General features: G+C 37.4%; 2 protein-coding genes across 2 annotated transcripts; both read right to left on the bottom strand.

The window, feature by feature from the left end:
* Nucleotides 1-1379: 1379 nt before the first annotated feature.
* On the bottom strand, nt 1380-2168 carry LOC143632398 (uncharacterized). Its single transcript, XM_077100930.1, has one exon. The coding sequence runs from the start codon at nt 2166-2168 to the stop codon at nt 1380-1382; it is 789 nt and encodes a 262-aa protein (XP_076957045.1).
* A 7625-nt stretch (nt 2169-9793) lies between these two features.
* LOC143632396 (uncharacterized) lies at nt 9794-21919 on the bottom strand. Its single transcript, XM_077100929.1, has 3 exons — nt 21838-21919; nt 21529-21669; nt 9794-10746 (listed from the first exon to the last, which is right to left on the bottom strand). Exons 1-3 carry the CDS (start codon nt 21917-21919, stop codon nt 9794-9796), a joined length of 1176 nt encoding a protein of 391 aa, XP_076957044.1.
* Nucleotides 21920-22755: the final 836 nt, after the last annotated feature.

Below are 22755 nucleotides of genomic sequence, written 5' to 3'. Positions count from 1 at the left end.
TATTAAAATATTGTAATCCCATTTGAACATAAATAAGAAGTTTGTTTCATCCGGTATACTTTGTCTTATTCTTCATAATATAAGTACTTGTAGGATCTTCTTATTTGTCAATAAAGGATTACGTGAGGTCTAGTTGTAAGATCACACAAGTCCCATTTGGTACGCGGACCAGAAAATGTACATTACATAAAACTAAAATGTAGGCTTAGTGAAACTTTCCATAAAAAAGGGTGAAGCCAAACTGAAGTACAAGCTATGACATTAGATGTCGTTCTACTAGTCTATTAGGAACGCAGGCCAACATAAAAAGCAAATAACAAGTCTTGTTAAATGTAACACTTCTTCAACTGTGCCACATTCCATGTTCTGGGGACCTCAGTCCCGTCCAACTTCTCTAACTTTTAAGCACCCTTGGACAATACTTCTTTAATCTTGTAAAGGCCTTCCCAAGTTGGGGCCAATTTTCCCGGAGGCTCTTGGCCAGATGCCTCATTGTTGTTGAAAACGAAGTCTCCCGAGTCGAAAGAACACTTCTGGACCCACGAGTCATAGTATTTTTGCAGTTGTCGCTTATAATTATGCTTGCGGATCAGTGCTAACTCCCTCCTTTCTTCAAGGAGGTTGAGTTTCATCCGCAACTCCTTGTCGTTATCGTTGATCGTCAAAATTCGTGCAGATGGGACCCCGATTCCGGCTGGGATCATGGCTTTAGTGCCATGGGTTAAACTGAACGACGTTTCCGAATTGCTTGAATTCTTCTGGGTGCAAAAGGCCCAAAGTACATGGGGCAATTCATCGACCCAGCATGTTCGCTTAGTGCCTAACCTTTCTTTAATCCCTTCTTTGATAGTTCGGTTGGTCCGTTCGACCTGACCGTTGGCTTGCGGATGAGCCACAGATGTGAAAATCTGGGTGACATGAAGCTCTTTCAGCCACTCCTATAACCCGCTATCCGCAAACTGGGTCCCATTATCACTCACAAGATCTAGCGGAAGACCAAATTGACAAATTATAAATTCCCACATGAATTTCTTGACACTTGATGCCGTAATGGATGTGACTGGTTTGGCTTCCACCCACTTGATGAAGTAATCAATGGCCACAATTAAAAATTTTACCCGTCCCAGGGATTCTGTGAAAGGTCCCATAATGTCAACAGCTCATTTTTGGAACGGCCAAACGGAGGTTACTGGCACCAGTTCATTCTTTGGTCGCAACGTATTGGGAGCATGACGTTGACAAGAGTCACATTTCCTGTTCTCTTGTACGGCGTCCATATGCATTCCCGGCCAGTAGTACCCGGCGTTCATGAGTTTTGCTACGACCATTCTTGGGCCCACGTGAAGACCACAAATGCCTTTAGGTACTTCCCTAATCAATTAATTTTCTTCCTTGGCGTCCACACATCTCAGAAGTGGGCCGAGGAAGGATCGTCGGTACAAGACGCCCTCTTGCATTTGGTAGTTCAAGGCCTTGTGTCTTATCTTTCGAGTCGCGGCCTTCTCTTCCGGTAGAATTCCTGATGACAAGTAGGCTATGATTGGCGTCATCCAGGATTCTACTCCTGCCTGAATTACTAGGACTTGATTCTGTGGGACGGACGAGCGATCTAGGACCTTGACGCAGATGTCTTTAGCAAAGTGCTCAAAGTTTGTTGAAGCCAACTTGCTAAGGGCATCCGCTGACTTGTTGTCGCTTCTCTTGATATGAATTACTTTGCATGAAGAGAATTGAAGGATCAAGTCCTTTGCTTGTGATAAGTACGAAGCCATTACATCGTTTTTTGCTTCATAAGTTCCATTAATTTGTCCCGCGATCAGCATAGAATCTACCCGCACTTCTAGGTGTTTCACCCCAAGTTTCTTGGCTATTCGTAGGCTTGCCAGAAAGGCTTCATACTCCGCCTCATTGTTAGTACTTTTAAAGTCTAACATGATATCGTAAGTAAACTCATGACCTTCGGGATTGACTAGCCTAAGGCCTGCGCTAGATCCCTCATTGTTGGAAGCTCCATCAGTGAACAATGACCTAACTTGCCCTTGTTCCGGAGGTACTTGTGGTTGCTGTTCAACCAGACATTCTTTTTTCCTTGTGTTGCAGAACTTCTGTGAGTAAGTCCGCCAGTACTTGCCCTTTGATTGCTGGTCTGGTTTTGTATTTAATTGCATGTTCACCCAGTTCGATGGCCCATTTTGCCAATCGCCTAGACAATTCTGGCTTGCTTAACACATTTTTGAGTTTATACCCTATCAGCACATTTAGGATAACCCTGGAAGTATCTGCGGAGGTGCCTGGTGGCATAGACTAGTGTAAGAACCAGTTTTACGAGCATTGAATATCTAGTTTCCGGCCCAGTCAACGTCCTACTGACATAGTAAAAGGGTTTGAACGTTCTTTCTGTCCGTCAGTAGTACGACCCCAATGGCGATATCAGTTGCTGGTAAGTACAGTGTCAGAGGTTCCCCCGCCTGAGGTGCTGTTAAGGTAGGCAACTCCATTAAACACTTTTTGACCTCCAAGAATGATTGTTCAGCTCCTGTGGTCCATTTAAAATGTGCTTTCTTGAGACAATTTCTTAGGGTTGAAACAAACGGATAAGACTTATCCGCATGGTTGGCTAAAAATCTGTTTAACGCTACTAGCCTTCCATTGAGTGTCTGTACTTCCTTGAGGGAGGAAGGTGAAGGCATGCGGGTCACTGCCTGGATCTTATCTGGATTGGCCTTAAAACCCGCACCCGTTACAATAACACCGAAAAATTTTCTCACTTCCATCCCGAAGGAGCACTTGACTGGATTCAACTTCATATTAATCTGTCTAAGGGCCTCAAACGTTTCCTCTATATCTCGGAGCATTTGATCCTCCTCAATGCTTTTGATCACCATATCATCCATATACACTTCCAAGTTTCGACCGATTTGTTTCTTAAATGCCTCATCCAACAATCACTGATATGTAGCACCCGCGTTTTTTAAACCGAAGGGCATCATCTTGTAACAGAATGTGCATTGGTCTGTGCGAAACGCTGTCTTATCTTCATCACCCGCCGCCGTGCGGATTTGATGGTAGCCTTTTGTCTAGGAAACATATGAACTTTAATGGGGCTACAACATCAACCTTGAGATCAATTTCTGGCAATGGGTAACAGTTTTTGGGTCACGCCTTGTTCAAATATTTGAAATCTATGCACCTCCGCCATGTCCCATGATGTGTGTCTAATGATGCTCTTTCTATGGAACTCACAACTAAGCTTTAAATCTATAAAACGAAACTCCTAATGAATCCACACACAACTGGCAAGTGTACCGATCACAAGTAGTATAGACCTAAGAAGTCCGAGTATCGAACACAAGGACACGTGTGAACGCCTATGATAACTAAACCCTAGACAAGACCTTCCTAAGAATAATATTTTTAAATGATTTTTAAATAATTAAACTACTTGACCTAAATAACTTTAACTAAATTAATTAACTTAACTTAACTTAACTTAACGAAAAACTTACGAAACTCAACGACTGTGACTGACATTGGAGAAAACGTCTACCTAGGTAAGAATCATATTGAAGGTATAACAAGCTAATGGATTGAAAAATCTCATGACACCGGTATATAAGGATGACACAACTAAGGTTCGCTCAAGAAAGCTAGATCACCTCTCGGACTCACTAACAAACCCAAACTTACACTTAATTGATTTTAAGAACAAACCGGGAAACAAATTGCTAAGGTGTTCTAATGTCGACTCTCCTCTCGGACTACCGACACACGACCCTAATGGAAACAAATACTACGCAACCAAGGATAGAGGAACAATTTGGTTTAACTTAAACTAGACCAACTAATCGCTCACAAACCCAAACCCGACAAGAATCGAACCCGCTCTCGCGCAATCCTAATTCTAACAAGTAAAAGATATGAGACGAGCTTACTTCCTATCACCTCTCGGTCTCTAAGAAGGTTCCTACTCGCTGAATTCAATCAATTCACACACCCAACTAAACTCTACGCCCCGCAAACAATCTCTAAACACAAAGTAAATAGTCAAACAAGCAACAATTAATCAAAAGTGATTCAATCAATCAAAGCAAGGGGTTTATAAGTATAATTATTAAAATCACAGCCACTAAACACAACCTAATTCAATATTAAACCAAACTTTCAATAACAAATCAAGTAATGATGATCAAACAATCAATAAAACTCACTAAAACCTAACAATATTCATCTAACCTAGGTAGAACTAACAAGTTTAGCCTAACATAACTTTTGGACAGCAGGTATATCTTATTGTAAACACCATATTAATCATCACAAACGTCATTAAAATCATTCAACAATCTATGATAATCAATAACAACTCAAACCCTAACTCAATTGCAAAAGAATTCAAGTTAAAAGTTCAAAATCAAAGAGTTATGAATACTAACAAGAACACAAGGTTTATAAATGTTATACTCAACATTAGGGCGGAGATTAGTGATGAATATTAATCCTAGCTGCTGTCCACAACCGTCTCTAATGATCTTCTTCTTCCTCTAGCCGCCACTAGCTTCCAAAACCCTTTTTTCTTTTCTTTTCTTGGCTGCAGATTTCGATTGGAACTATGGGGGCAGCTGATTTCGGGATTTAGGGCTGGTTAGGGTTTCTTTTTTTTTTTTGTTGTTTATTATATTATAACACATATGGGCTTCACAAAATGGATATGGGCCGGGCCTTTAACTTGATTCTTCAATAGTAGTGCATAAAAGGCCTCTAAATCTCTTTCAAGCTCGGTTTCTTTCTCTTTAAACCCGTAACCTACAAAATACATATTAATGTAAGATCATACTAAAACAAGTTAAAAACATTAATATTATATAAATAAGCAATTAAAACAATGATAAATGGTGCGGAAAATAAGTGTGTTTTACAACGCATCAAACATCCCCACACTTACGACTTTTTCGTCCCTAAAAAAGAAATCTACACATGATCATAACCAGGTGAAAAATAACAAACTCGCAGATTGTTAAACATTACGAAAGCATAAGAAACAGCTCGACATATTGACCGCGATTGCCAATATTGTTGTCCACTTAAACCCAGCCATTAACCAATCAAGCCCCCAAATGCATTAAGCGTTTTAAGTCCAAAAATCAAGGCTAGACCTACCCCATCTCAGACAAAGAGAGCTAGAAGACTAGAGTCGAAGCAAACTGGTTCGACAAATCACCATAAGCCAAGGACTCGTTGATGGTACTAATTAGACGCACTTGGTGAAATTTGATGGATGAATGGTCCTGTGGAGGTCATACGAGCTATTCCTATATATTATTGGACTTTGTCCTATAATTTCTAAATTTGATATTTATTGAGTAAGAACCTTCGAGCCCAATAGTCTATCCTCAGAGTCACTATCCCCTTGGTAACACGTAAACTCTAAGTCACGTCTAGTATGTGCATCTTTGGCCTCTTTACTAACTTTAAATATTGCTTCTTTGGCATTTTACAATACATAACTTTCTCACATTCATTTGCTTTTCAAAACAACTTTTCAGAGTACACATAACTTTCATAACATACTTTTTTTTCTTTTTTTTATATCACCCTAATGTATATAATTATTTCTAAGCTCGTAAAAAGATGCACATGTGGTGGTGTGCTTGTTTGAGTGCTTCTAAGTCTTACCATTTCAAAGTTTTCAGATTATGGTAATCCTCCCTGAGCATCGAAATTCGGTTTCACTGTTTTTCAAATTACTATATATAAAAAATTTGCTAAAGAGGACTATCAAAGCTAGTTGGGCCTACCGACACATCCGAAATCAGATATGCAAACCATCTCTTCTTTTATTATTATATTTTATTTTTCAAAAGTTCCGAGAGTTCGTTAACACAACGGTAATAATATCATAACCTGCTTAACCTAGAAGAAAAACAATTTTCGAGGGACATTTTTTCTTTAAAACTTTATTAAAATTTTTAATATTCTTTTATTTTTCTTAAAAATGAAAACGTCAGTTCCCCATCACCACACTTAAATTTCACATTGTCCTCAATGTGAGACAAGGAAAAGACAAAACTAAACATAAATAAAAATAAAGTGGAACAGACTCCCCTAGTATATGTGATCATGCAAGTGTGCGGTGAATTATGTTTCTCGCCCTCCTATTCGAACGCAAGCTTAAAACTCCAGTGCTCTCTATCAAGCTATCACTAACGAACGAAAGCGGCAATCCTCAAGCAAATTTCATCCCCACACTTTTTAAAACTTCGGCTCATCAAACGTTATCAACCAACCAAGGAATAACCTGCAAGTAAGAGAAGAAACAACCCGGCAAAACTCGGAAATAAAATTAAAAATGAAGATAAAATAATAAGGAAAGATATTACCGGGTTGCCTCCCGGGAAGCGCTAATTTTATTGAATAGTCTTCAGCTGGACTCACTCCCGAAACCTCAATCAGGAGGCTTCTCCTTTATCCTCTTTCCATCAATGCTCCTCAATACTCTCCTCTTACAATTGGTCAGGAAGAAACCAATTGCACAACTCTCATGGGCCCGACCATATGAATTAAACTCGGCCCACCAACTCTTGAATTCCCCTAAAAATGGTTCAATGAAGTGAAACGGGGAAGTCAATCTCTTCATCACACTACGATTTCTTCGCCCAGAAATCCTCCTTCTAATTATTTTAGCCAAATTTTTAAACCCTAACACGTCCCGAATGGTGATTGAGTACGGTTCGTGTTTTGGTTTTTCACAATCGAGGTAAAGTGTCGGAAGGACCAAATCACTAACTACTTCGTGGCTCTCTTTAAAAAGCTCCTTCTCGATCCCCACACTTGGCTCGTTATATATTAATTCTTCAAGCAGCTTTAGATCACCAAGTGGGTCAAACTCGCCTTCATCCGTAATGGCAAAGTCCATTAATTCTTCACCAAACTCATCCTTAAATTCTTTCTCCCAAGAGGGAACATGCTCCTATACTCTCTGCTCCTCCATTCCGGTATCTTCAATCTCACTCGGGGTTTCAAATAAAGGTGGATTCAAAGGTGGAATACATTCCAAATCATTTCTAATAGCAAACAATACATCATCCATTATTGCCTCTGATTCTGGTGTGAGCTCTAATATATTCCCTGACAAATCTTTATGCCCTAAGAAGTTCCCCATTTGATCATATGCAAATCGGTATGGAGGAGGCTTTGCCAAAAGTGATTCCCATGGAGCTTTCCGTGCCTCTACTTCTATATTTCTCCTCTCATAAGCATCATGCACCCAGTGATTTCCGCCACAAAGAACACTAAAAAGAAACGGATCACGGACACCAGAAAAAAATATAATAAAATAATTATAAATAAAACTAAATTAAACTACTTAGATTAACTAATTTAAACTAAATATATACAAAAAGGCAAGTCCCCAACTCGGGTCGTTCTCAATACGCCTCAAATCGTGTCCCCGGCAACGGCACCAAAAACTTGATGTGTGTCTAATGATGCTCTTTCTATGGAACTCACAACGAAGCTTTAAATTTATAAAACAAAACTCCTAATGAATTCTCACACAACCGGCAAGTGTACCATCACAAGTAGTATAGACCTAAGAATTCCGAGTATCGAACACAAGGACATGTGAGAACGCCTATGATAACTAAACCTTAGACAAGACCTTCCTAAGAATAATATTTTTTAAATGATTTTTAAATAATTAAACTGCTTGACCAAAATTACTTTAACTAAATTAATTAACTTAACTTAACGAAAAACTTACGAAACTCAACGACTGTGACTGACAATGGAGAAACGTCTACCTAGGTAAAAATCATATTGAAGGTATAACAAGCTAATGGATTGAATGATCTCACGACACCGGTATATAAGGATGACACAACTAAGGTTCGCTCAAGAAAGCTAGATCACCTCTCGGTCTCACTAACAAACCCTAACTTACACTTAATTGGTTTTAAGAACAAACCGGGAAACGAATTGCTAAGGTGTTCTAATGTTGACTCTCCTCTCGGACTCACCGACACACGACCTTAATGGAAATGAATACTCGCAAACAAGGATAGAGGAAAATTTTGGTTTAACTTAAACTAGACCAACTAATCGCTCACAAACCCAAACCCGACAAGAACCGAACCCGCTCTCGCGCAATCCTAATTCTAACAAGTAAAAACTATGAGACGAGCTTACTTCCTATCACCTCTCGGTCTCTAATAAGGTGCCTACCTGCTGAATTCAATCAATTAAGACACCCAACTAAATCCTATGGTTGTACACCACGCAAACAATCTCTAAACACAAAGTAAAGAGTCAAACAAGCAACAATCAATCAAAACAAATTCAATCAATCAAAGCAAGGGGTTTATGAGTATAATTTATAAAATCACAGCCACTAAACACAATCTAATTTAATATTAAACCAAACTTTAATTAACAAATCAAGTCATGATGATCAAACAATCTATAAAACTCACTAAAATCTAACAATATTCATCTAACCTAGGTTGAACTAACAAGTTAGCCTAACATAACTTTTGGACAGCAGGTATATCTTATTGTAAACACCATATTAATCATCACAAACGTCATTAAAATCATTCAACAATCTATGATAATCAATAACAACTCAAACCCTAACTCAATTGCAAAAGAATTCAAGTTAAAAGTTCAAAATCAAAGAGTTATGAATACTAACAAGAACACAAGGTTTATAAATGTTATACTCAACATTAGGGCGGAGATTAGTGATGAATATTAATCCTAGCTGCTGTCCACAACCGTCTCTAATGATCTTCTTCTTCCTCTAGCCGCCACTAGCTTCCAAAACCCTTTTTTCTTTTCTTTTCTTGGCTGCAGATTTCGATTGGAACTATGGGGGCAGCTGATTTCGGGATTTAGGGCTGGTTAGGGTTTGTGTTTTTTGTTGTTTATTATATTATAACACATATGGGCTTCACAAAATGGATATGGGTCGGGCCTTTAACTTTATTCTTCAATAGTAGTGCATAAAAGGCCTCTAAATCTCTTTCAAAGCTCGGTTTCTTTCTCTTTAAACCCGTAACCTACAAAATACAAATTAATGTAAGATCATACTAAAACAAGTTAAAAACATTAAATATTATGCACTATCTCAGAGATAGCGGGCTCGATGTTACAGTTTGATCTGGTAACTTCTTGTTTAACACCCATTTTTCAGGCTCGGTCCGCCGAACTTGCTTTGGGACTTTGCTGGGTTTCGAACTTTCTGCCATGAAGCAATGGCGATTAATGTAGATAATAGCCACACCAGTGCGAGTCGGGACTCCCACCGTGCCGTGTGCTATAGAAGGATGGGCATTAAAGTCGCCGATCGCTTCACGCCCCAGGATGATGTCATTCTTTGTTGTTACCGGTAAGACAAGAATTTCAACATCCTCTGTTCTTGAATGGATCCCGTCACTAAAAGTAACCGGGAATGATATCACCCCCCACGGATGCATCACTTTGCCTCCGAACTCGAACACATGTGCATGAATCGGTTTCAACCTCACCTTGTCATCCTCATCCAACTGCTCGAAGCACTGTTCGTACATTACGTCTGAGGTGGATCTTGTGTCGAAAAAGACGTAACGTGAGCGATAGTGGCCCACGAGGCAGTGATTATCAGAGGGTAATTGTTGCAAGGTCCTCCTCTGATCCGCGGAAATATTACCGGCTCATTTTTCCACTCCTGATCATCGAATTCTATTCTCTTTCCTCCCACTTTGTGTCCACCTTGTATCATGTGGACATTCAGATCTTTAACTTGTTTCTTAGGCGGGCCCTAATTATCTCGCGCGCGAGCCTTACTAGTCCCCGATCTTGCACCTTTGACCAAGTGTCCATGTTTTCCCGATTTCACAGTCGCTTCAATTTCATTTTTCAAAGCTATACACTCATTCGTATTATGACCTATGTCATCATGAAAAGAACAGTGTTTCTTAGCATCAAGGAACGACCTCCTTGTGAGTGGCTGTGGCTTCCTGATGTTCATATTTTCTGTGGTGAGGATTTCAGCAGGAGTCTTCGACAGTTGGGTCCAGTTATTATTGACCCGCGCTGAATAATTTGCCTTGTTTTTGTTGCCAATCAAAGATCTGGCATCAAATTGTTTTAATGATTCTGCAGAGGGTTGGAGCCTTGACCAAATCGTCCCTTTTGCCTGTTTGTTCGGCCGCGGAGTCTGGAATTCAACTTTTAGGTTCTGCTTCTGACTATTGGTTGCCAAAGTCTTTTGAGTCATAGCGAACAGCTTTGTTGCGGACATAATTTCATCCCAAGACGTGGGCATTCCATCTCTTCCATTTAAGGTCCAAATTAATTCATCACTCTTTACATTTTTGCGTAAGGCTCCCCGCAACATGTCTTCACTTACGCCGCCAATATTGAGAATTTCATTGTTAAACCGGGTAATGAAGTCATCAATAGACTCATTATTCCGTCTAACCACGTCTAATATTTCGGACGGATCATGAGTGTGTGTTTTCTGCTGACTAAAGTGATTTGAAAACTTGGCTACAAAGTCATCCCAACTCTTGATTTGTCCGTCCGGAAGTTTCTCAAACCACTCCCGTGCTGCACCAGTGAATGTTAATGCAAACATGTGGCACCAGTAGGGAAGAGTCCAACCGCTGATTCCTCCTACAGCCACAAAGTTCAGTAAGTGATCACTGGGATCAGTCATCCCATCGTATTTCCCTACAGATGTTGGGATTTTCGCATTGATTGGGAATGGGGCTGTTGCAATACATGCAATAAACTTTGATTAATCAGCGAAGGCTGCAAGACGATACGGCTTGGTAAAGTCCTCCTTCACACCACTGTGATAACCCGCCTAGCGAACGACCGCCTGCGGATGACTAGTTCCCTCATGCAAATGAAGTCTACTATCGGCACTGTAGTAACTGATATCACCTGGACGATACGAAGGATCGTAACTGTCATTCTCGTCTATGTAGGATGGCACACGCATGACCATGCGAGGACGGTCATGCCTTCTCCAAACTTCCCTAGGATCTCTCTCCGTATTAACACTGTGATGGATCTGGATCCTCCTCACTATTGCAGGAGGGGAAGGAGACTTCCTGGGAGATTCAGCATAATTCAGAGTACGAGCATGGAGTCGCTATTCACGTACCCTACGCTCGTACTCAGCTACAGATTCTCTTGCTGAATACGGAACCACTTATCGGGAGACAAAGGTCCCCTAGCTTTGGAGCTACGATGATGAGTTCTCGTCGGTTCAAAATCATCTTCTAGACCTAATTCTGTATGCGTCCGGCGAGTTTCTCTTGTGATTCGCCCCAGATTGCCAACATTGAAACCTCCTGGCGCCGTGACATGCCCTAGGTCCGTTGTAGTAGGACCTCCTGGTGCTGTGACATGTCCTAGGTCACCTGAAGTAGAACTTCCAGGTGTCGTGATATGTGCGAAGACACTTGAAGCAAAACCTCCAAGTGCTTCAGTTTCGGTAGTACGTGAAACAGGTGTAGGAGTTCCCGCCGGGAAGTATCTGATGTTTATGTATAGGTTCATATGGTAACTAACCCGTGTACAAACCAACACCATCACAAAGGGACATCATGCAACAAGTTAGTCAATTGCGCGCCAATGTCGATCAAATTAATAAGAATAAAGGTGGGCTTAGTAAAGATGTTGAAAATGAAGATATGGATGAAGGTAGTGTGTGATTATTTATAAACGATGGTTTGTGTATAACAATTATCTAAACATCTAATGGCTTAACATTTGTAATTTGACGGTTATTTAATATTTTGTGAATTATCGGTTTATGATTTTATTCCCCTAAAAAGTTCGAAACTCTTGAAGTTTCACAAGATTTTATTTTGTATAAATCCTAGAAAATTAGCACACACACGCACACACCAAAAAATAATAAAATAAAATTAAAAAATAACCAAACTGAAAGCATTGACAAGTTGTCGCAAAATAGTGACTCTACTCTGTATTTAAACTAGTTTTTTACCCGGCGCGTTGCGCCGGACCAAGTCGGATATTATTATGAACCAGTTGTGTTATAATAGTGAGTCGACACGAATTCAGTCAATATCAATTACGTTCGCTATGATATAAACAATATTGGTAAAACCCAAGCGTTAAAAACCTAAGAAAAAAGTTCTTCAAATTAATAAACAAATAAAATATTAAAAAATTGTTTATTCGGTCTGTGAAACCTGGACGTTGGTAAACCCGGCCGTTTTTGGTGTTGAAAGTTGGGGCGGTGAATCGATTAAACCCATACGTTGGTAAAAACCTGAGCGTTGTCGTTCGTGGGCGTTGCGGCGGTGAGTCAACGCAATTTCGGTCGGTTTTAGTTACATTCATTACGATACCGGAACTAAAACAAATATGCCGGTAAAACCCGTTTGTTAGTAAAACCGGAGCTTTGTCGTCCCGGGTGTTGCGTCGGTGATTCGGTAAAACCTGAGCGTTGTCGATCCTCAGGATGATAAGCTCGATTTTTCTCTTGTATATAACTTTTTATTCTAAAAAGATTTTTTTGTGGCACACAATCTCCTTTTCTATCATCTGTGTGTTATCCAATAAAAACATGAATGTATAGACGGGAGTTGAACCCAGGCAAACTACCAGAAGCGTGACTTACACAAACAAACTTTAGCCAACCGGATATTGACGACATTTTTTTTATGGATAATGTAAACTAATTCTTTATACTAATACAGTAGTGCTGGTTAAAAACTTATGGCACCAAACTTCTCATTTATACTATAGCTATAATACTTAATAGGGAAGACAAGTTGTTGCAATAGATAAAAATAAATTTTATTAAATATTTATTTTTGTTATGAAAAAATTAGCGATGAAAAGCTATAGACCTATAGCGAGATCACTTACACGGCGACAGAGTTGCGACGACTAGTTGTCGCTAAAGAGTATGGCGACGATGTGTCATATCAGACAGAATTTCTAGTAGTGTGGGTGCAACAGTGGTTGGGTACGTTTTTACGGCGATGATCGATGGAGGAGAAAGAGCTTGATATGGAGATTTTAGAGTTTGGATTGATGTTATTGATATAAAGGGGGAGGCTTAAAAAAGAAAAGAAAAAATAAAGAAAATAATGAAATTACCAAAGGACCCTGACTTAGCGGACAAATATTGACTAGGTTAAAAAATGTACTAAAATTGCAAGTTTTAAAAAACTGAGGTAGCCATTTGCAATAATTTAAAAAATGGTACTAAAGTTGCGTAATTAAACAAACTACATATACTAAAATGACACTTAACTCTACAGTTTATTTTAAAGCTGTAGATCTTATGGTGTTATATTGAATCTTCTATGTCAATTGATTAATGTGTGTATGTCTGGAAACTGCATTTTTATGGTTATGAATATGAAATAAACTTACTCTTACAATCTCCATGCTTCTAAAGACTAAGCCTTTTTTGCAATTGCAAGTGTGCTGTAAACACTTGCATTTTTATGGTTTCTTTTCCTATATGAATCCTTAAAATTACAATAGTCAATATGATGTTTCGACCAACATACATGTTGAATATCTGACAATTATAGCTTTTTGGCACTACAGTAAATACTTATTTTGATCTCACACTATATAAATGGGACGGTGTCACTTTGTATTCTCTTAGACGACCCTGACCCGATGAATATATAAATTGACTTGTACCATATGTATTGCATGGTAGTGGTACCTGCAGTTAGTAGCAGAAACCTAAGAATGGTTAGTACCATTGATTTAGGTATTTTGCAAGTGCATTGCAAGATTTCGAAACTCCATTTTCCCAAAATTATGTGTGTGATAAACAGGAGTAGGGGTCAGTACTCGCTTGGTTTCGGTTGCTACATTTTCTAGCTAGGGATTGTTAAGCTGTTGGGTCGGACCGGATCTAGCTTACCTGAGCTTAATTTTGTAACATGCTTAAAAGACTAAAAGCCATTTAGAGGCTGACCCGAGACCAGAGTTGGTTTTCGTGTGCCAAGTGAGGAGAGTAAGTTCCGATGTGGAATCCCTCTTTTTAGGAGGATTGTGCAATTGGGCATGATCTAGCTCTGATTCGGCTCATACGTGGAGCCCAACACAAGAGATGCTTACGGGTACTTAATTTAGTAAATGTTCAAAAAGCGCACAGGTCAATCAAAATTGGACACGAGCCAAGTCGGCTTGGTCTTTAAAAAAGCTTGCCTATAAAACACTCCTGTCTCAAACCCACGTCTCCAAGGTGGTGGGATGAATGACAAAGCAAGAGTGTTTGCCAGAGACACAATGAGGGTTTTGGAAACACCAAACCTATTGAGGTTGTAATTGAACAGCTATATTTAGAGGTGCAAACGAGCCAAGCCCGAGCCTGGGTCTTTTAATTTATACAGAGCTCAAGCTCGTCTCATTTCGATCTACATTTCTAAAGCTCGAGCTCGACTCGCGAGTAGTTATTCAAGTTTGAGTTCGGCTCGTTTACTATTTATTAATTATATTTTATACATTTATAACTCTCTCTATATATAGGGTAAGGATCCTAAGGCTATATGTAGTGACGAAGCTACAAAATGGGGCGTTTTGCGCCATGTGGCGCCCAATCAGCAAAGGGTGAGTTTTTCTTTTTTGGGGTGTAATGGTGTTGTGGCCCAATATACACACATACATACATATAGGGGAGGGATATTTTGAGAACTTGATGAATTGTAAGAATTTTAAGAACTCAATTTTGGATCACACATTAATTAAATAAGTAAGAATATGTGGATGAGATTAAATTTGATTAAAAAATGAATCAGGAGAGAGAATAAATATTTTTGTTGATTACACAAGTTCAAAATTTAGTTACACAGGTGTAAAAATTCGATTCGGTGTGTAAAAAATTATGGTAATTTTTTGTATATTACTTACACTTACGTATTACACATGCGTAAAAAAAATTCAAAAAAAAATTGTTACGTTGAGTTCTTTCGAGTTCTTAAAACTCAAAGTGGTTCTCAAAAGAAATCAATCCCATATATATATATATATATATATATGGTTCAAATAAATAACAATTGTTTTGTGAAAAGTGTAAGAAGGCTTTAAAATAAAGTACACCAACTAAATAGGACACTATACCATGTAAATAGAAAACTATACAACTTTTAAAAACTACCAATCTCAACCATTAGATCCTAGATCCAAGGGTTTACATCTGTTCTTATGTTTTTCACAAAACTATTGTTTTTTACATTAACCCTAAATATATATATATATATATATATATATATGATCAGGATCATGAGAGAACTTTTTTGAAATTAAAACTATGAGAACTATTTTGGACTAAAAAAACCCAAAAATAAAAAAATCATAAAATAAAAAAACACAAAAATGAAAAAGTAAAAAAACCAAAATTTTTATTTTATCATCCTGGTTTCATAAAAAAACTCGGTTTAGCTAAATTGTATACACATCTATATCTATATTATATATAATATATCATTAATGGGTAAATTAAGACACTTTATTTAAGTAATTTACAAACATTTAATGCATGAGGTATAACATTAATTAAGAACACAAATATCATTGTAACATCAAATGTCACGTTCATCTGCAATGTCTTCAAAATAATTACAAGTTTCAACCCTTTAAATTACACCATTGTTCCTTGGTCTTTTACATATTTATTATTTTATTTTCAATTTTAACCCAACTACCCCCATGATTTTTAAACGGTCATAACTCTTTCGTACGTTAATATTTTTCAAAATAAATGGCATCATAAAAACGAGCATTTTATTATCTTTAATTTGAGTATCATATTGCAATAGTTTTCGAAGTAAAAAAAATTATGAAAAATTGTGTGCAGTTTGCTTTTGATGGTTTTTTACATGTTTACAGTCAACTTTACACGATTTTTTTGTTATCGAAAACCGAACTAAATTGTTTCTAAATAAAACCTAACTAAACCCTAACCATTACCAACGATTAGGTTCTGATTTAGTTTGTACTTCGATAAAAAAATTGAGTTTAAAATTTAAAACAAGAATTATTAATCTGCGTATACCTTCACTTCAAACTGATGATCAACTAATACATTATTAAAAGAATCATACTATGAACAAAGATAACTTTGGTTATATAAATAATAAACCTTATTAGAATAAATAGAAGGCGAAATAATAACAAGAATAAAAATTATAAAAAAAACACTGGAAATTTGGCTAAATTAAAGTTGTAACAAACGAGTTTGCTCGTATTTAATAAAACTATGGTTAACTATATTTTAACTATGTTTAATATATATTATATTTAATACTAAATAAGTAAATAATTAACATTTCAATATGTACAGTCATCACCGGTTTCAACTGTGAAACCAAACTGGTGAATGATCTCACAGTTTTAAACGAAATAATGAACACCCAAAAATTTGTTACATGATTATCAAAGTATGTGTTTCCAGTTTCCCGCTGCATCGCGCGAGCACTCTTCTAATATGTATAATATATACATATATATATATATATATATATGCACATATACATGTTTTTATACACATATGTATAATTTAAGATAAATGATACTGTATATATGTGTATATTACGTAACTAAAGATTAAATAAAATTATATATATGTGTATAATACGACGTTTTTTTTTCTTTTAATGAAACTGGAATGAAATATAAGAATTTTGGCTTTTTTACTTTAAAATTTTTTTTTTGTTTTATAATTTTTTTAAATATTTTTTTATATTTATTCTAGTCGTCCAAAATGGTACTCAAAGTTCTTAATTTGCAAAGGGTTCTCTTAGGATCCTTACCCTATATATATACATATATATATAACACAGACAAATATAATAAAAATAAAACAGAAGCAGGCGACAAAAGGTTTGCCCCCTCCCCCTATCGCCCCACAATTCGCCGGAGATGGGGGGTGTTCTCGCCAGAAATCGCCCCTCTTCGCCCCAACATCACGCCCACTACACACAGCCTAAGAGAGGGTAAAGTTAAAATACCAAGGGAAACAAAAATGACAACTGTGAGAAGGATTTGCGATCACACAAAAAATCCCTTAAAAATAATTTCAAAAAAATAATGAAAATATCATAACTCAGTATATAAATAAAAAAAACACAAAAATTTAAAAAACTAAAATGTTTCTGTCATCATTCCCGTTCCAGATTTAAAAAAAATGTTGAAAAGTAAATAAAAAAATGACGAAAAGACACAATGATGGAAATGAACAAAAGACACAATTATAACTAAAAAATGACACAATAGATCACAAAATATAACACAATACCGAATATAATATAACACAATGTTGAGTAATATAACACATTATAAAGAAAAAATGACACAATTTAAAGGGAAAAAGATACAATCAATGACGAAAATAAACCCAAAACACAATGAAAAACAAAAGGGACAACGACTTTTTTCACTAACCATTGTTTTTTTGTTTTTGTTTTTTTTTTTTTTTTGAGAATGAGAAAGATGGTGAAAACATTTTTGTGTTTTTACTTTTTCTGCTTTTTATTAAATTTTGAGTTATGATTTTTTTTATTATTTTTTAATTCTTTTGAGGGGTTTTTTTGTGTGGCTAGAAATCATTCTCATCCGTCTTAATTTTGTTCCTCTTTGTAGAATAAATTGATCCTCCTAAGAGAACTCTTTGGAAATTGAGAACTTTGAGAACCATTTTGAGACACAAAGAAAATCTCCAAAAAATATTTAAAAAATTATAAAACAAAAAGAAAACAAAAATTTTTAAAAAGTAAAAAACAAAATTCTTATATTTATTTCCGGTTTCATATTAAAAAAAAACTTTGTATTATACACATGTGTATAATTTCATTTAATCTATAGTTATGTAACGCACATTATCATTTACCTTATATTGTACATACATGCTTAAAAAAATGTATGTACATATTATACATATGTGTATAATTTAGGTAAACCGAAACGTTTTTTTTATGAAACCGGGATGATAAAAAAGAATTTTGATTTTTTTGATTTTTTTTCATTTTTGCGTTTTTTTATGTTTTATGATTTTTTTTTAATTTTTGGGTTTTTTGGTCACACCCCGACCAAAAGCGGCGGAACATGCCAGGGTGCAATCGATTACCCAAAACACAAGAAACTATTAAAGTGACAATATTTAATCAACTCATTTATTTTACAAATCAATAAACAACACATCTTGGTCATACAAACAAATTGAACACAAGTAAACAAATATATTGTTCGTTTTACTAATATCCTAACAGTCTTGGTAACGGTTTTCGTCAAGTCCTTGAGTCAACAAAAGTCAAACATGTAACATTTCATAAAATAAAGTTTGTCAACACAAAGGTTGGTGAGCAATTCATAAGTTTTGAGCATATAATATATAGTAAGGAAAAGCCACAAAACTAGTATACGAAACAATAAATAAAATCTATAAGCTTGGATAAAATGTAACATCTCGTTTTTCGGGTTCCGGTTAATAAATGAAATATGAGTTATTATGAGTCGGGCTAGTGTTGGGTTAAATGGATATGGGTTATGGACTTGGGTTATGAAAGAAGGAAAAAACCATGGGCTCAAGCCCATGATCCATAAATATATAAACCTTTAATCACCCATTTAATTCATTTTACACATATTCCATACACCACCAAAACACACACTTAATCTCTCTCTCTCTAATCTCTCTCTCTAGCCGAAATCACCAAGGAAAACCGATCCCGATCCAAGGTAATGATAGTATGATATTGTATGAGCTTAAACCCGATAGCTATGGTCACGAAACGACGAGCCGACACCGTTAAACCGTTTAAGTCACGAGATCCGGATGGAATCGAGTATAAACCGAACCTAAAATGAGCTTAGGGATCACGGTGAAAAACGAGTTAAAACTCGTTTTTCCGGCGAATCCGCGGTTTCCGGGCGGTGGCGCCGGAAAAGTGTGTACGAGGTTAAGGGATGTTAGGGAATGTTCTGACATTCCCTGACCTAACCCTAATTCGTTAACGAATTAGAGGTAATTCGTTAACGAGGAGTTAACGAATTGGAAGCAATTCGTCATGCGATTCGTTAAAGGAAAATATAACGAACTAGACTTAATTCGTGTTTAAATTCTCTAAAGATAAGTTAACAAACTAGCTCCCAATTCGCATTGACAATTCGTTAATAGAAATAATGAATTAGAAGGTCCAGTTCGCTACTTGGATTGGTTCGCTATATGGACTGATCTGTTAAGGGTCCAGTTCGTTAAAGGGTTCAATTCGCTACAAGGACCAGTTCTATAGGATAAGCCAATTCGTTATGAACCAGTAACGAATTAGAAGTTTAGCGGAATGACAAGAACAGTCCAGACTTAGAAAAAGAATGATTTAATTACAAGGAAGCCCTTGAACTTCCAAGTTAGCAAATTAATTAAATGGTTCAAAATCCTAATAGAAAATATGTTAAGACAGTTAATAGAAATAAAATTTTTCCAGCTCGACCCCAGCCAGGGGCTCTGCCCCTTGGACCCTGCTAGGGGCTGCCGCCCCTAGAACCCCGCTGCCCCCCGGACCCCCGTTCGTTGGGGGTAATAATTAAACTAGAAAGACGATATGAGTAGTGATAGTTTATTGATACGTATAATTATTATACAGTTAGTCGTGCACAACCCAAGAATGGAATAACGATTAACGGTGAACGTAATCGCGTTCAGGTGAGTTTCTAGCCCCACTTCCTTGTTATGTTTTCGGGGCTGTGTGCATACTCGATGTGATAGTTAATACACTTACCTTAAGTGGTAAGTGTATGCCTTGTATGATTTATGTATGATATTTTCTTGACGGTGTGTGAACGATCTTCGGATATTGCATGTGTCGTCAAGTGGTAGTTAAAGATATGATTGATATGTATGATGTATGTATGAAAATATACGATGTATGAATAATGTATGTATGATATGTTGATGGTACGTGAACGCTCTTCGGAGATTGCACGTATTGTCAAGGAAAGTATGTAAAGGACAGATATGTTATAGTAGTACGAATGTAGGGAACTGACCCTAATAGTATCGGCGAATGAAGGGAACCGACCCTAATAGTATCGGCGAATGAAGGGAACCGGCTAATGTAGGGAACCGACCCTAATAATATCGGCGAAGTTAATAGGGTGAAATGCCCTTTAAAACTGTTGGAACCCGGTGTATCAATCTATAACTATAACAGATCTCGGATCTGTGTTAATACAATTAATACCTTAATTGATAGATCTAGCTCATAATTAACTGTAATTCAGTGTTATAGGTGTGTATATGTATATGTATTATCAATAGTAGTTGGTATAATATTAAGATTGAAGATCGAGAGAGTATTTGGACAGCAATTCGATAATTAACTCTCAAAAAACTTTACTTAAGAGTGAACAGGGTTCACTATAAATAGAAGACAGGTCTGGTTCGCTAACATCCCCTAGCGAACCAGAACCTACTTCGTTACATACAATAAATAAGCGAAACACCCCCTGATTCGTTAACATCTCCTAACGAATCAGGAGGGAATAAGGTTAAGTCTTAGTTTGCTAACATCCCCTAGCGAACTAGACTGTATACATAACGAACTAGATAATACTTAAACAAATTATTACATTAAATATTAAACAAAAACGTTAACGATAATTACAAAGACTCAAGACGCAAAACCGTGCACTAACAGACACCCCCTCGTCTTGAGCTCTTTGTCTTTAAGTTACTTGAAGCGCTTGGACCGCCAGTCTCTGCAACTATGAATTCCATTTTCATAACAGACACGCACAACGCGTTGGAATTGCATAGCCAGGTCGTAATCTTCACGGCGCTCAATCAAAATCTGCTTCTTGTATAGCACATCATTGTCTGTTTCAGATAAATTAACCAACCACATAGGGTCGATTATCTTGATCAGTTCAGTCTCCAGTCATCGACCAAGAACAATGACGGCCTCGCCTGTACGATTGTCATAGTACCATCGGTTGAAAGAGAAATGCATTTGTTGGGGCATTGTCTTCACCGGAACCTGCTTCAATGTCTTTGGCTGTTTAATCTTTAGGACAAGTTTCTTCCAACCAGTCCCCGGATCAATCTCGTCAGTACGCTTACGTTTCGGGACCTGAGGCTTAAGGAACTTGAAGCCATTATTAACCTCGAATAGTAAGTGTTGATTAAACCACTCAGCTATTCGGTAACCCCCACGATTGATAAACGGACGTCTCGCGAGGGTACGAACATCCCACCGCGGAAAAGTAAGAACATCCATCATCTTTTCGTAATACTGTACACCTTTCTCCCACTTTATTATGCATACTTTAAGCTCATAATCATACAACCAGGAGACAATATCACCATGTACCTTGGAAACCGTCTTGAAAGAGGTCACTTGATTTGCTTTGATCCATGCAGCAGCAGTGTCTTTCCTTTCTGATCAACATATCGATACGCACTAATAATTTTACCCACTTTCTGACGTTTGAACCATCTTTCAATATCATCATCAGTTATTTCTGCAAGTGAGTGGACTGTCCTCTTACACTTCAAGATCTTTTCCAGATCATCCTCGGTTTCTTTAAATGTTTGCTCATCGAATGCTGGAGCACCTTGATCAACATTAGTGTGTTGAAACAAGTCAGGGTACTCCTGAGCAGTGACATTTTCCACCTCGATATCCTCATCTTCATAAATAAAATCCGTATTCATCTGAATAGATGGATCATCTTCCAAACCTTCCTCATTCACTACTTCAACATCGGGCTCAGTCTCCAAAGCATTTAATTGATCATCATTCAGCCCAAGCAGTATAGAAATCTGCTCTCGTGTCAGAGACCTGTCGACAAACTCACCTTCCTCTATCTCATCCTTATTCACCATGCTTCTAATCACCCCCAATCCATCCATAAATATTACCGTGTTGGCTTCAATCATCTCTATTGGTTTAGCAGCCGAATAATCACGATACACAATAATTTGTTTCTCTGAATCGTCAACAGAATTCGTACCCGCACCAGACGCAGGGTCTTGAGCTTGTTTAGTCTCACCACCAGCACCATTCTCATCATCATCAGAATCTTCCTCATTATTCTTGATCTTTTTCAAAGCATCATCTTTGCAAGTTAATTGAAGAATCAGATCCTCTTGCACTTTAATCTTAACCCTCTAAGACTCAACAATCTCACATAGGGCCTTTGTTTCCTTTTGACAGAAAGAAACTTAGCTGACTAGTTTCTTCTGATTCTCCATGAGACGTTCTTGATTTAACCGATCAGCATTCATCTAGTTCTCATATAAATGGAGAAGATTTAAAAGCATTTCTGTCTGTCGATGTGGTGGCATAGCATACAAGGATGGATGAATTGGTTGGATTGGACCTTGAGGCCTTGTAATTATCATAAATGAGAGATCACTAGGAGGAGGAGGAGGAGGAGGCCTCACAGGTATGGTTGGAGGAGTTGCAGCCACAGTAGCAGTTGGAAATGGTATTTCAGTTAATGCTGACTAAGTTATCATGCCCAATTTCTCATGAGAGACCATCGTCATCGTCAAAGTCATTGCCGGAGTGCTAGTTGCAATTGGCACTACCGGGCTTTGAATCGTTGTTTGACGAAGTGTAGGCACACCAATAATTACACCAGCCCCAGCAGACACACGTCTCTTCTTAGATGGCTCACCAGTTGCCACAGCTTTCCCTTTTCTTTTTCTTTCTAATTGAGCCTTAATGGTGGCGGCTAATGCAGCATCAATAGTCAATTCCAATTAACGAA

The sequence above is a fragment of the Bidens hawaiensis genome, unplaced genomic scaffold, assembly GCF_021521415.1.
Source record: "Bidens hawaiensis isolate Kalapana, Puna unplaced genomic scaffold, B.hawaiensis_p1.1 tig00006388_1, whole genome shotgun sequence".
Taxonomy (NCBI): Eukaryota; Viridiplantae; Streptophyta; class Magnoliopsida; order Asterales; family Asteraceae; genus Bidens; species Bidens hawaiensis.
The sequence above is the reverse complement of the archived record's forward strand: the minus strand, read 5'-3'. Positions and strand labels throughout refer to the sequence as shown.

Excerpts from the sequence above, each read along its gene's own strand:
- LOC143632396 (XM_077100929.1), bottom strand. The coding sequence starts at position 21,919 with ATGATTGAAGCCAACACGGTAATATTTATGGATGGATTGGGGGTGATT. Across the intron at positions 21,670-21,837 it reads TAAGGATGAGATAGAGGAAG|ATGAGGATATCGAGGTGGAA; the intron begins GTGAGTTTGTCG and ends TTATTTATGAAG. Across the intron at positions 10,747-21,528 it reads TCTGGAAAAGATCTTGAAGT|CCCCATTCCCAATCAATGCG; the intron begins GTAAGAGGACAG and ends GTATTGCAACAG.
- LOC143632398 (XM_077100930.1), bottom strand. The coding sequence starts at position 2,168 with ATGCAATTAAATACAAAACCAGACCAGCAATCAAAGGGCAAGTACTGG.